The sequence below is a fragment of the Diplotaxodon limnothrissa genome, linkage group LG15 (assembly GCF_057381915.1).
Source record: "Diplotaxodon limnothrissa isolate DT_005_m linkage group LG15, D_limnothrissa_male_GT1.1, whole genome shotgun sequence".
NCBI lineage: Eukaryota > Metazoa > Chordata > Actinopteri > Cichliformes > Cichlidae > Diplotaxodon > Diplotaxodon limnothrissa.
This window is the reverse complement of record NC_140610.1, coordinates 14,857,730-14,872,797: the sequence shown is the minus strand read 5'-3', so window position 1 is coordinate 14,872,797 and position 15,068 is coordinate 14,857,730. Positions and strand designations below refer to the sequence as shown.

Here is a 15,068-nt window from a genome sequence, read left to right as displayed (position 1 = left end):
AGTATTGTGATGGGTGACATCTGCAGCCTCAAATTTCTCCAGGAAAGCCTTAAGGAGTTGGTCTTGGGTTACAGTGAAAACTGTGACTTTTCGCAAAAGGGTGTGACACCTGCGGCATGGCGAACTTTGATGTCACGCCATGAAGAAACAAATTAGTATAACTCAATGAAATCCAGTCTGATCAGTACCAGACTTTACAGGCATGATGTCAGACCCGCCCTGAACAGATTGATGTGCCCATTGTCGGGAATACGTACAGCGCCACCTAGTGGCAACAGGAAATGTCATGGCTTTAATTTTGTTGTACTGATTTTCACAGGTTCATCGTGGCCACCTCAAAAGCGGTGAATATCACCATCAGTCCCTCGTGATGCTTCAGTGTAAAAATTGTGACTTTAAACTGAACGGCGCACCCTGGTGGCAACGCGGTCCACCATGAAAGATGAAGTGGCTTTTGAGGGGCTTGGAAAGTTTATAGAGGCTTGAAATTTGGCACACACCTCCAAATGGATGAAGGCATTGTTGTTATGTGATCATTTTCATTGAATAGCGCGAAATGGCTCCACAGCGCCCCCTACAATATTTCAAAATATCAGCCCCTGCTCTGTGTTTTATGTATGATTCTGAAACCTGGTAAGCTTATAGGAGATATCAAGATGTACAAAAAAGTCTCTTGGAGCAATATCCCAAATCCAACAGGAAGTCAGCCATTTTAAAATTAATGTGTAATTTTGGCGACATTTTCCCCTCTTTTCAGGCTTCATACTTTGACGAACTCCTCCAAGGGATTTCATCATATTGAACCATTCTCCAGTGTGTGGAATCTAAAGACCTTTGTGATGTTAAATTGCGAAGCTTTTTACGTTCAAGGAAACGGGGTGGTCATGGCGGCATGTGGAGTTTCAATCACTGGCCAAAAAGCAGTAATATGCTGTCACTCAAAGACACAAGGTCCAATCTCTCCCAAAGGTCGCAGGCGTGATGAGACTCGAGCTCGGAAATGTTTGTTATGCCCTTTGTCTATAATGGTTAGAGCGCCACCTAGTGGGACGACTATACTCATGGTTGAACCAAATGAAATGTTAACTGGTGGTTAAATGCATGAATTCCATCAATGTGACATCAGATCGGACGTGCTGGTTTCAGGTGTTGGGCATGGCTCGACACGCCGGGGGTGCGAGGGCCCTCATAACGCTGCTTGCAGCTTTAATTTATTTTTGTGGTCATAGACTGAAACCAACCATCAGCACTTCGGAGTCTGCGCACTCAGACTACTGGCAGGCGTCAGATGATCAAGCGAGAAGCGCTTAAAAAACAACAACATCCGCTTTTGGTTTTCAAAATCAAAGTGTCTCGATGACCTCATTGTGCAATAGAAATTCAAATTAGTTTCTAGTTCACATTGAACTAGTGTGGCAATGATTACAATATTATTATCATCATTAGTAGTAGTGGTAGTATTGTAGTATATATAACATTATTCCATAATATAGGTAATATTTTATTGAACTATTAAGAGTATTAAAAACAAAAAACAAGAATAAGTAGAGTATGATCACATGACCAGAGCAATAAACATTTAAGAATACAGTTCATATTATAAGTTCAAGATATTTAATTATGGAGAATTTAAAAAATAAAATAAATGTGAAAATTTATTTTATACAAGATCTGGCCAAACAATAAATGTTTAGAAACATTTAATTTTCTTAATACATTTCATTACACAAAAAAGTTAGAAATGATTTATTATGGCAAAAACTAAACAGTAAAAGAAAACATATACATAAATGTATGTAAAACATCCTCACAGGACCACACCATTAACATTAAAGCTTTTCATAACTTTGCGAAAAGAATACATTTAAAAATGTAATATATTCAGGTATAAAAATTGCACAAATAAATATGGAGAAAAAAAAAGCTCAAAGATTAAAAACATGATGATTATGTGACAATGATCTGTTTGTAACTTTGTAAATAATCAGACATTTGAATCTTTAGTGAACTAATCAAGACTTATTCATTGGAACCTACATCCTTTTTAGTAACCAGCGTGATCTGACTAGGAAGGATATTGTCAGGTGTTTTGTTTCCGTTTTTATATGGATGATCTTCCTAAAACATTAAACAAAGTGAATACTGGAAGTATGATAGGGGTCTTGTTAATCATCCAATATAGGCTGATAGTTGGGGGTGGGGTCTTGTTAATCATCCAATATAGGCTGATAGTTGTTCCAGCAGCTGCTCGGGGTTGACTTAATTTATAATTTGTTGAGTTAAACTCTATCCATCCATTCGCTTCCGCTTATCCTTTTCAGGGTCGCGGGGGGTGCTGGAGCCTATCCCAGCTGTCATAGGGCGAGAGGCAGGGTACACCCTGGACAGGTCGCCAGTCTGTCGCAGGGCTAACACATAGGGACAGACAACCCACATTCACACCTAGTGGCAATTTGGATTATCCAATTAACCTATCCCCACAAGTTGCATGTCTTTGGACGGTGGGAGGAAGCCAGAGTACCCGGAGAGAACCCACGCAAACACGGGGAGAACATGCAAACTCCACACAGAAAGACCCCGGCCTGATGGTGGAATTGAACTCAGGACCTTCTTGCTGTGCGGCAACAGTGCTAACCACCGTGCCGAGTTAAACTCTAAAAAAGTGCAATAATTTTTGCTAATTCTGTTTGGGTGATCATTGTTTAAATGTATAGACTATAGTCAGATATTTGGATAACAGGAATGATCTCTGTGATGATGATGATCATAATCCTTATCCCTCTGAAGCTACTACACCTCTGCACCTCATCCTTTCAGTGGACTGTGTAAAAAGGTCCACTGAGCTCTCCTAGATATCTTCATACTTCCACAGGTATGTCATATGGACCGTTCTGCTTTTCATCCTCTCAATAGCTAATCTCACTTCCTCCTTAGTAATCGTCTGCACTTCCTTATTTACTAACTTTCCTCCTTCTGTTATTACCTCTCTCTCTCAGGAGCTCCTCAAACTACTTTATCTTCTCAGTGAGGAATCCAACCTTATAAGAACATTTAACAATGTTAATCTACAAAAGTGACTAAATACTAAAGGTTCCTGGCGTGGACATGTAAGGATTTTTAGTTAAGCCTTTTATTTTCATTTAATAGCATAATATCTAGACCAAAAAAAAAAAAAAAAAAATCTGACTTTGTACGATTACTACTAAGAAGATTTTATTTTGAAGGCAGGATCATATCATTTCCGATCCTGTTGATCTTTTGTGTACATTGACGCGGTGTGATCGGCATCCGGAGAAAGACAACGGCTCTTGGAAGCTAGAGACGAGAAATCGCTGATCTTTGTATTTGATGTGTACCTGCGGTGCATATTTTAAGGCGCGTTTGTCTAACGATCAGGGCTGATCCCAACAGGCCTCCCCTCGTCGGCTGAGCCGCCTCTCGTCAATATTCGCTAATGGGAGGTCGGCTAACTTGACGATGACGATGATGGTGATGATAAGACTTTGTTGTTACACTATCTCTTACCGTACACTACTAAATCTCCATTTGCACTATTTGCCTATTTTGCACCACTATGCCTTCTTACTTGAATATTGTATATTGTATATTGCATAGCTTTTTTTTTTGTTATACGTAAAATTGTATTGTATTTATTTAAATTTTTACTTTTTAATTATTTTATTTGCATTTTTCTAATCACTAGGGTTTGAGAGTAACGCAATTTCTATTCTGTGTATGTCCTGTACATGTGGCAGAATTGACAAATAAAGTTGACTTGACTTGATGATGATGATGCATCAGAGGATTTATCCCGGTGTCTGACTGAGATGGAGCCAGCGGCGCTCGAGTGGAGTCGCTTGCTAGCCAGCTAGCGAGCTAACGGTGCCCTCCGGGATTGAGCGTGTTCCCAAGCAGTCCGCGTTTTATAGCTAAATGGGTGCAGCCGCAGTTTTATCGCGCAGTATTTCCACCTTTGACCCCCACGTTTGATAGCCCGACCATGCCGACCTGCAAATACTGCTAACTTAACCTCCTGGGTTGGGTACACGTGACAGCGTTTATCTCGCTCCAACAATTAGCTGCACCTTCGGCCGTCCTTGGATGCTTCAGTGACGGTAACCGGGTGAGTAACATGAGCTACAGGACTTTTACTACTCAATTACAGGGGTCGGGCTATATTCTGGATGAGGCACACGGCTATTGCGCTTTGCAGGAGCCTCCAGACACCCAGCGTACGAGTTAACGTGTGTTATTGTCTCGTAAAACACTGGAGTGTTAAGTCTTAGCTTCCTATGCTGTGCGTGTCGGTCTATTTTGCAATAGTGCCAATATTTATTAACTAATCTCGTTATGCTAACTCACTCCACCGCTAGCTAGCATGTCATGAAGTACTCGACCGTGTCCTGAGCGGCTGGTCCTTTTATGGTGCTGTCTTTGCAAGGAAAACTGTAAAAGATTGGCCGCTAGCAGACTGTCGCTAAAGAAGAAGGAGCGGGCATATTTAAGAGTAAATCTTCATTATCAATACTGTGACTGCAGCGTCCAGGACGCGTGTGTTACATATAAATTCCGTGAAATAGCCTCAGCCGGTTAGCGGCAGACTCTGCTTGGTTTAGAGTGTGTGTACGGATGTGTGTGTAATAGCTATGAGTAAATTTGGGGATTGGTTCAGACAGTTTGTGTACAGTGAGGATAACGTGATGCAAGTTGCACACATGACTTGTTTCCTGTCTTGTGAAACAAGTCAGTAGGAGAGGCTAACTGCTGCCGTGCGTGTGTCCTTTTGCAGACGGTGTGTATCAGGATGGCACAGCTCTTGGATGGGGCCGGGAAACTGGTCTGGGTTCTCCTCAGATTAGGGCTGAACGATTATGGAAAATAATCTAATTGCGATTTTTTTGCCCCAATATTGCGATTGCGATGCGATATGCGATTATTTTTTAAGGTCTTTGTCTTCTGTATTATTAAACAAAGACAAGCAATACATCATATAGTATGGCCAATACTATATTACATTAATTTTAAACTGTTCTTTCCTGGAAGACAGACCTCTGTTATGATGACATGAGGTGATGCATGAATTGATGACTGACATTTTTATTTAACTTCTTCAATCACAACAGTATATTTGAACATACACAATAGTTTATTTTTAGCTTACAAACATCTGAGCATAAAGTGCTGACAAGGAACCCTGGTGTAAACATTAAAATGAAAGTCAGTACAATGTGCAGATTGCAGAAATATACATAAAAAAAATCAGTGGCTTTACCACACTCAGTTTTTCGACATCTGTGAACTACTAGACAGTCATTCAATTAAAAAATAATATTAAATAAATAAAACTAATAAATAAAAAAATACACACATCTTACTGATCTCTGCAGTCAGTAACATTACACATAAAGTGCAAACATAATAGCAATTGTATAAACACACACACAAACACGCCTTTAAAGTTTAAAGGCGTGAAATTGGACGGTCTAGCCTTCTGATTAGCTAATCAGAAGGCTAGTTCTGATTAGCGTCACCGCTGTCTCGGTGGAGTTTAATAAACTCGGCCGTCTGCTTCTTGCTATCTAAAATATAACCAGACACTGGTGTAAATTCTCGACTGTCTCATACTTCTGTTTAATAAGTTTTCTGTTTGACGTTTAGTCAGCTGTGTGAAAACCAAGGAGGAACCCACCCGGGGGATTAATAAAGTTTTATTTTATCTAATCTAATAACTTTAATCTCAGCCAAACCGATTTACTCACGAACAAACAAAACACTGAAAAAAGCCCAACAATAACATTTTTAGGTTGTCTAAGTGACTTATATATTACGTTTAACCCGAGCAGCGAAACTCCGCGGTGATCTGAAAATGATGTGCCGGGAGTTGTGCCGTTCTCGGCCGCATCAGTAACCCTCGAGCTCCCGGCTAGCTGTCGAGCTGGTGGGTAGCAGACGCCTCTGAAAACGTCGAAGCACTTTTGCAAATATGGGATATCTTGATAAACCGAGCAGATATTTGATGTTTACACAACTACTTTCTCGCCTGAAAATATGTTAAAAGTTTATTTTGTGACCCAGAAAGATTAGTATGAGTAATTTTAAAACTTAGTAGCGGCCGCCATTGCTGGAAACTGGAGTTTGGCTGGGCCGCGCTATGAATTCTGGGATATGGTAGTAATTTGGACAGCCTTATAATCGCAGTATAATCGCAGCCTTTGCGGTTAGAAAATTGCACTTGATCATGTCGCGATATTATCGCAAATGCGATATATCGTTCAGCCCTAGTCTGGAGGTCTGTACACAACTGCAATCAGAGCACTGACTGGTGCTTCAACCTTTAAAGCCAGAAATTCAAAGTTAGGTACATTATGGATGCACCGTTTTTCATGCACTTGAATGTCACTTTTCACATAAACAGCAACTCCACCACCACTTCTGTTTGCAATCTGGGGAAAGTTTGTGTAGGATAGGTGTCTGTTGTGTTTGAACAAATTGTAATTTTACTGATAAATGATACAGCTGAAAAACAGAGACATTAAATTAGTCCAGATGAGTTGAAATGAGGGAGAGGTATATAGTTTTTGTTCTGATCATCTATTCACAAAAGATGACTCTTAAAGTCGTCAACCAACTCCACCTTCCCTGATTTAAACCATTTGTCTGCTGAAGACAATTCTACCAATGGAAAATAAGTTTGAATTTATTGGGCCAATCAAAATGCTCTATCCAATATGCCTGTAGTAACTAATGACATTATGTTTCTCTGTGGCAAATCCCTGTCAAATTTGCATCGGTGCACCTTTTGAAATACTGCTTCTAAACCCAAGGCAATGAAAATACAATTTGAACTGTGAGGGTCTTAAAAGGACTTGTTCTACACAACAATGTAACTTTATGCTCCAGCTGTCAAAAATGTGGCCACATAGGCAATTTCAAAAGTTGGGTCTTTCCTCCTGTTCCTGACAGATAATACAATCTATAGGTTAGTTGCAAAGTATTTGCTTGTTATTTCCTGAAAATGCAAGGTGAATTCTAATATTGGGGGGGGGGGGGTTGAGCAGAAAAGTAACAGCTGCAGATGTTAGGCACAAAACATCTGCTAGATACAGTTCATGGTGACTCTTGATGACATTAATATGAGCTGGCAGTGCCTCTGTAATATGGTTAACAATGATTAAAGTTTTTAACCAGCTGACTGTTTGTCTTATGAGTAGACACCCCTCTACACACTAAGCATATCGAGATAAAAGGCTTTTGTCTCGAGCCCATCACGCACTTTGATGGTCGCGAGCAGATTCCTTCTAGAACATCAGACCGTTGGCTGTTATTTGACGTCTAAAACGTAACTGCAAAAGGTAGGTGAGTATTATTGATTTAAACGCACAGTTAAACATGTAGACCCAAATAAATAACAACTCCATAATTGATGTTATTATATTAAAAAAAAACAAAAAAAACCCAGCACGAACAAATAATAAGTACCTAAAACCTCCGGTTATAAAAACCGAATTCTGCAGTTAGCAGGCACTCCTTTAGCTAAGCTGTCAGTTAAGCAAAGGTGACAAAGAAATGACCATAAACATTTTTTTTTAATATCTGTGAAATAAACCAATTTTACTGGTTTGTTAAAAATTAGCCGTTTTTTCTTTTTTTTCAGTTATCGTGACATATGCAAAGACAAGAACATAAAACAGTGATGTAGCCTACAGAAGGCTATATGCCTTTTAACAGATATTCTCAGCATATAAATAACAATGCGACATACTTCTTAGTTATAAAGGCTCCGTGTAACTCTGCTTACGTTAACTAAGCCATGAACACCTGTGCGACTTGAATTTCACAAGTTAGCAGCACCGTAGCAGGTACACTGACCGCTAGCCACACAGTTTATACTCTTAAATTCATATGCTCTTTGTACACTCTCGGCTAATTAACTGTGAAGTTTACATTGCAAGTTATTAACACAGAGAGCATTGAAAAACGTATAAGTCTTACCTGCATGTTCGGGTTTAAATGTTTTCCTCAGTTGCCTCGTTTCACGTTATGAGTTTTTAACACTAACATGCGTAAGATGACCGAGGGCCTACACAAACATCAAGATTATTTTTAATTCACAGGCTCAAGGGAAATATATGAAACATCAATATATAAAACATCAATATGACAAACACAAAAACACGTTTCTGTGTTTGTCATATTTGATTAAATGGACATTATGGTGTCTCATAAAACTGTGTGTTTGTGTGTGTGTGTAATTTCAGAATGGCTTCATCAAAGCATCATCGCAGTACCGGTGAGCCGTACACCAGGCTGCCACCCCTAACAGTCAAAGTGATTTGTCTTAAAGAAACCCCAAAAGTCACTGGCTGGCATTTCTCCGATGGAAGTGCAAGGCCCAAAGCTGTCCACAATAATATAAGTGCGGCAGTATGTGATGGGACAAATGTTTTAAGATTTGTGATATTCGAAAACTTGGCCTCCCAAATTAAAGAGGGTAAAACCTATACCATTAGGAATTTCAAAATTGGCAAATTTGGAACCACACAATCAATGTTTTCAAGTAAGGACACGGCAGTGTACATCATTGCGCCCATCCAGGTCAGTCAGCAGCTGGAGGACGAGGCAAGGCTGCTTCTGGGGCCACCCACCACCTTGATCCCACTGACCAACGTCAGCCAATCACAGATAATGCCATATTTTTCTTTCCGTGTTCAATAAATGTTGTAGTCTGATATCAGACTTGATCTCAATCTTTAATCGCACATTGCTTCTACTCTAATTTCTAAGGGAAGGGCAATCTGATTTTTTTTTTCCATAAATCTTCCCATAATTTAAATCAACATTAATAGAAAGCCTTGCAAGCAAAAGTGAAAACGGTTAAGCACCTTCATTTGCAGCAGGTTCAGTGGCCGGACTTTACGATGCTGAAAACAAGCGGGTATTGGTTGCTTTAAATGCTCCTGCTGTGGAGTCTAATCATTGCTGTTTGGCTAACAGTTGGACTCCAAATGGGCCTGTGGGTGACTATATTCATGATTGGTCTGCATACCATACTTAACATGATGCTGTGCTGCCCTGTTATGTGGCAAACAAAAATGTGTTGTAAACTTTGCTGTAGATTCATCGTAATAAACACTCTTTTTGCAGTTTTGTGTAATCGGCGGAATCCTAATTGGCATTTAATCTAACAATAAATTGGTCAGATAAGCCATGTTTTAAGAAACTGTGCAAAAACTATTTATGTACTTTTGGAATGATTTTAATTAAGTAATTTATTTTTTGTCCAGTCATGCATCCCATCTTATGAATGGTCTTTTTCCAGATTTTAGATGGTATCCATGGTCTGCACCATCATGACCTCACAAAATGTCTTTTTTGGCCATAACTCAAGAATTCATCAGTAATTTATGATGAAATTTCACATAAATGTTTTATTGGATGGAATGAAACGTTGCATTCTGACCGAAGCATTTAAGCACAAGATTATGATTTTATTTATACCAATTAACTGACAGCATAGTGTTAAACAAGGAGTCCTCCTAGCTGCTTGTTTTTATCTATGATGTTCCTAAAGACTGATAAGTAAATATCATGGCGTATGATGGATGTGGATATTTGCTGTTTGCTTTGGTTTTGGTCACACAAACCAAGCTAAGGTCCGGCTCCTCTTGGCTGCAGGAGAGAGTTCAGTAACGCGGTCGCACTGCTCAGTGCCCTCACAGTTCGAAGACGAGCCGTCACCGGTTTCCAGCCTGCGTTTGGCCCGTTGTTCTGTGGGGGGCGTGCTGCTTGCAGAGCTCTGGGGAGACTGGCTCAGCACCCGATGGGCCGGAGAGCCAGCCTGTTCGGAAGTTCTGCTGCTTGGGGACAACCACTGTTTGATAGTGGGCGGAGTTCTGTGCCGAACAGCTGCAGTTTTAGAGTCCTGTGAGCGGTTGGGTGTAGTGGTGCTGGAAGAAAGGGGCAGGGCGGCTCCACTGGGAGCACAGGCTGCAGGCTGAGGTGAGGCTATGCCACCAAGGCTCACTCTCCTCTGGGGCTTGGCAGGGGTTGTCTCAGCTGGAATGGAAGGCCCTTAACAGCAGAATAAAGTAGTGTGAGTCCAGATGTGATCATGTTTTGTATTTAACTGCAGGACAGCAGTGATTTATGATGAAGCACAAATTCACATGCACATACTGTAAGTGAAACCTCTACGCTTTTATGACTATATGCTAGTTCTTCACAAGAATACATTGTAGGTGAAGCACTTACTTGGGAGAATCTTAGGACGTGCATGGCCTACTAGGTTAGCCTCTCCTAATGAGGACTGCACTTCATCATTTTCTCGGTGAAGTCGCCAGATGCGCACGGTGTGGTCATCGGAACAGGAAGCAATCTGCCAACAGAGCAGAGGGCTTTATACAGAAGCTCATTAAATCGAATAAAGTCAGAGCGCCCCGCATCTTCCAGCAAAGTGCAGCTGGTTCAGGTGCTTCTCGGCTCATTAAAACTCCTCCAATTCACAGCAGTGTTCATACTTGTATAACCACTCACGTCTTACCTTAGTGAAATCTGTCGGACACCATGCAACAGACGTCACTTCCTCACTATGACCTTGAAGCGTCATGGGAGGAAGTTCAGGATTGGAGATCTGAAATGTAACAAAAAAATGTTCAAAAACCTTAAATTCGCAGTTCCTCAACACCAGAAAACCCCCAGAGTGAAAATAAAGCAATTTTTATTACGTCAGGTAAAATATAACCGAGAACGCACCTTCCAAATGTACGTGTGGTTGTCACTCGAACCGCTGGCCAAAAACTGGTCATCTGGGCTAACGCTGGACTTTACATAAAACGAGGAGTTCTGGTGACCGCTGAAAACTGCCACTGTGGATGAAACATAATTCTTAAAAATGACAAAATATTCACAAAGATCAGAGAACAAACAAGTCTAAGGACAATCAAATAAAAGGATAAAATGTACAGTACTGTGTATATAACAATAAAAAGAGAAATGCTGAACTTTCCTCTAGTTTCTGTACATTTAGTAACACTTTCCTCTTTCGTTTCCATTAAAAAACTGTCATGATGCATTTTGAAATGGTTTCCTGTATTGCAACCTGTCAAACAGCACCTAACCCACTGCTATTCAGAACTTCAGATCAGACTTTAACACGTAACAGTAGAAAACAAAGCATCTATGGCTTTTTATTTGCATCAAGAGGCTTCTGCTGCTGGATGCTTTGCTCCCATAACAAAGCGCATTAGCGCCATCTAGTGATGAATGGGTGACTGGAAAAAAAGACCTATTCTACTCTAGTGCACATACACGCACTGTTGAGCCAGAGCGAGGAGCTTCTTTACCTGGTGTCGTTTTTATTCCGCAGACACTGAACATATAGATGCTGTCGTCTGTGCAGTTACACATCACGTTGGCTCTCGCGGAGTCCAGAGCGAGTCCGGAATATCCTGCAGCACGTCAAAAAGACAGCTGGGTTATTTGTGTGTTATTTGCACATTTCAGGTAAAGGTGATGCTTGGCATGTTAGGGAACTAACCCAGCCGCGTCCGCGTGCAAGAACCTGGATACGGAAATGTCTGCAGGGGTACAGGATCATGACGGTGTGCAGTGTAGTTCTTCCTCAAATCCCACATCTTGATTACTCTGATAAAGGGAATTGAAGGAGACAGAAAATGATCGAGAATGTCTGGTAACGGCTCTTATAAATGTGAAAAAGGTGACAAGAAGCCTTTCTTTTCTTACCCGTCAACAGCTCCCGAAGAGATGAGGGTGTGCTGATCCCTGAACAAAACCACTGTAACGCTCTGCTGGGAGTCCTGCAAATAAGATGGAGTAGCTAAAGATTAGATTTCCATTTGCAGCATCGCTCTTTTCATTCCATTAAACGGCTGATTGTCGAGAAAACTCACCACGCTCGGAGCCATGCCGCGCATGCCGCCCCGTCTCTTCTTCGTTTTAGAGGGAGGGTTGGTCTCTGCTTTGTTGTGAGCTCCGCTGATCTGGTTCACCTGTCTGTAGAAACCATCTGAGGGAAAGACATAAGTTTGATTATTGTTGTGGCATTTTTCATAAATTCAACTAAAGAAACAGGAAAAAATAAGTGTTTTTGCAACAGGCTGCTAGTAACAAAGTGGCTAAAGATATGATTTAAAATTTATTGCTAAATTGTCTATTACTGTTCCGATCAATACCTTTTTTGCTGCACCTCATGTCCCAGATCATAATATTTCCATCTCTGGCTCCAGTAGAAAACACAGCTGCGTGACAAAAGAAAATGTATTAATCACATGATACAACAATATATCATCAATGCACAGCCAACACAATGTTAGCTCAGTAAAAGGTATACCTTTCTCCTCTGGTGCGAATGCAACAGACTTAAGACTGCAGAGGTGGCCCTTGAAGCTGCCTAACAACTCTCCAGACTTCACATCCCAGAGCCTGGCCATCTGGTCACCCGCAGCAGTTACCTGAAGAGATCACAGATGACCAAAGAATAATAAGAAAAGGCTTCAGAGTTTTTAATGGGTTCCAACAAAATAAAGAACAACAAAAAAACCCAAAAATTAGTAATCCCAGGTAAGGCAGATGCAATTACATGAGTCATGCATTTGAGGGTGACACAAAAACATCTGACTTTCTGCAATTCTCTGACTAAACAGAATGAATTTGCACTTACTAACTGAGGCTCCCCTGGCATCCAGGCGATATCAAAGACAGCATTCTCATGAGCCAGCCATGCTGCAAGGTTAACACACTTTTAGCCACCAACATTTCAAAATACGTGGCATGACAATTATGAACACAAGTCACAAGAATACCTTTAAGAAGTGGATATTCACGGCTCTCTGTGTTGTAGAGCCTAACAATGCCTTCTTCATTAGCTGCTGCGAGGATGTTCTGCAGGTCCCTGGCTGAAAACAAACAGGAGAAAAGAGACACTGCAGTTAGACAGATTAATGACAACAGGGCCTTGCTCTCTCTGCACTTACAACGATAAGCACAAATGAATTACCAGAGGAGAAAGCTAATCCAAACGGTGGCACAGAGTCGCCAAGGTTCCCATAGGAGATATGTTCATCATGTCGGACGCATCGGTAGCCTTCAAGCAGGGAACTCAGAGGGTACCTGGACCGGGGATCTGCAGGGAGAGCTGAAGAGAATGATGCATGGTCAGAGGAAGGACATCAATGAGACACAGCAGTAAAACTAACAGAAAAAACATTGCAGATTTAAGAGGACAATCATCAGACCACTTTGAGCTGATATGAAGGCAACTGTAACTCAAATAATCACTTGTTACAATTAAGATATGCAGAAGAGCATCTCTGAGATGCAACACATTGAACCTTGGAGTCATTGCAGCAGAAGACCACACCAGCTGCCGCTCCTGTAGGCCAAGAACAGGATCCTGGGGCTGCTATTCACACGGGATCATTTGTACTTGTGAACCGATCACGTCACGAAAGTCCAAACTAACGGTCCAGAGATTTGACTCATTGTCATTTTTAAAGCCTTCTTAGTAACAAACAAATCACCCCTGGCCTGCTATACTATACCAAAATAAGTAATAGACACCATGAAAAATAAAATAAATGAATAAACAAATAGAAGATTTGCTGGGTTTCATTATAAATGAATCAATGGGCAATTCCTATTTTATTTAACAGGAAAAAAATAGTATGTATTCTTTGAATTACCAGAAGATTTTGAGTTTTTCTTCTTTTGGGACCATTTACTATAATCACCTGTACCACTGATTTCCTTTCCGATCCGATACCAAGTAAAATTCAGGGTGGTATCGGCGATGCTGATCCGATACTCTGTACAAAACTTAAGGTTTCATTGCATTACATAATACAATATATAATTGTATTATGTAATTGTAATAGTAACATAACCATATTGCTTCATAATGATTAGAGGACATCAGACAACTTGTTTGTTTTGCTTAATAATGCAGAATAATCATATAGAAATAAAAAATAAAAAAAACTGACATTGTGCGCTATTTGAGCATGTTGCCTGCCTGCAGCACTAAAGGACTCTGCGAGAGACGTCTGTCTCGCCCTAGCAGCACCTGTCCCTGTCCTCCTCTTCAGTTCGCCTCAACATAAGCTTATCATATTCTGTGATGTGATTTACTCAGAGGTGTTTGACGAGGTCAGTGGTGTTGCCACAACAACGTGTCCACACAGGACTCTGTTTGCGCTCAGCCATTGTTGTGAGTGTGCACGCCAGGGGCTGCGACACATTTATACAGCCGTATTCCGCATATGGCTATGAAAGGCGTAAGAGGAAGTAGTTCCTTCCAAATTAGACGATCCGAATTGTATAGTTTCTTTCCACTGCGTTCATTTTAATGGAAAAACTACAAATTTACCCCAGAGTTCTAAAATATCGATATTATAATATGAGAATCGATTCTAGAACATAAATTGCTGGTATCGGAAGAATCGATATTTCAGTATCGATCCGCACACCACTAATTGTTGGTGTGCCACCAGTTAAGAGTCTGAACAGCCCGACAAAGACATTCACGAAGAAAGTAGAATTAAACGTTAAAGTCCACACTGAAGGCAAAAGAAAAGCAAGTGCAAATGATACTCTAGGAGCCCTCTTGGCAGCATGACTCCTCGAAACATAAAGCAGATATGTTAGACTGCATTATCTTCCATGTTAGACTAGCTAAAGCCCAGCCATGGCCGCGCAAATAACCCATCCCTGTCTCACCATTCTGCCTCCGTCTGCCCACTCCTCTGTCCACCACTGAGCGGAAAAGCATCCCTGCACTGCAGCACAACTCGATCCAAAGGCTTTTGTATAAAAACGTAACGTTTTCCTCGATGTCAAGCTTCTGCCGGTCCGCTTTCTGTGCCGAAGCTGGGGTACTATTTCCCACGAAGAGATCGTCCGAGCAGAAGGACTGAATTCCCCGCTAAACTTGCGTTACGCGCAACCATTGGTGGAAACGGCGACTTCCTGGGCAGGAGCGCTTCTGCTTCCGCTTTCTTTGTAAACTTTCCCACCATAACTGGAGAAGGAGACGCCCCTTCAGCATAAATAAA

General features: G+C 41.0%; 1 protein-coding gene across 1 annotated transcript; it reads right to left on the bottom strand.

Annotated features, from left to right (window-relative positions):
• Nucleotides 1–9,634: 9,634 nt before the first annotated feature.
• LOC146617276 (denticleless protein homolog) lies at nt 9,635–14,785 on the bottom strand. Its single transcript, XM_085372759.1, has 14 exons — nt 14,734–14,785; nt 13,016–13,153; nt 12,822–12,914; nt 12,680–12,741; nt 12,350–12,470; nt 12,192–12,257; nt 11,910–12,025; nt 11,743–11,816; nt 11,537–11,643; nt 11,343–11,447; nt 10,753–10,865; nt 10,541–10,630; nt 10,252–10,375; nt 9,635–10,071 (listed from the first exon to the last, which is right to left on the bottom strand). The coding sequence occupies exons 1-14, from the start codon at nt 14,783–14,785 to the stop codon at nt 9,635–9,637; spliced, it is 1,698 nt and encodes a 565-aa protein (XP_085228885.1).
• Nucleotides 14,786–15,068: the final 283 nt, after the last annotated feature.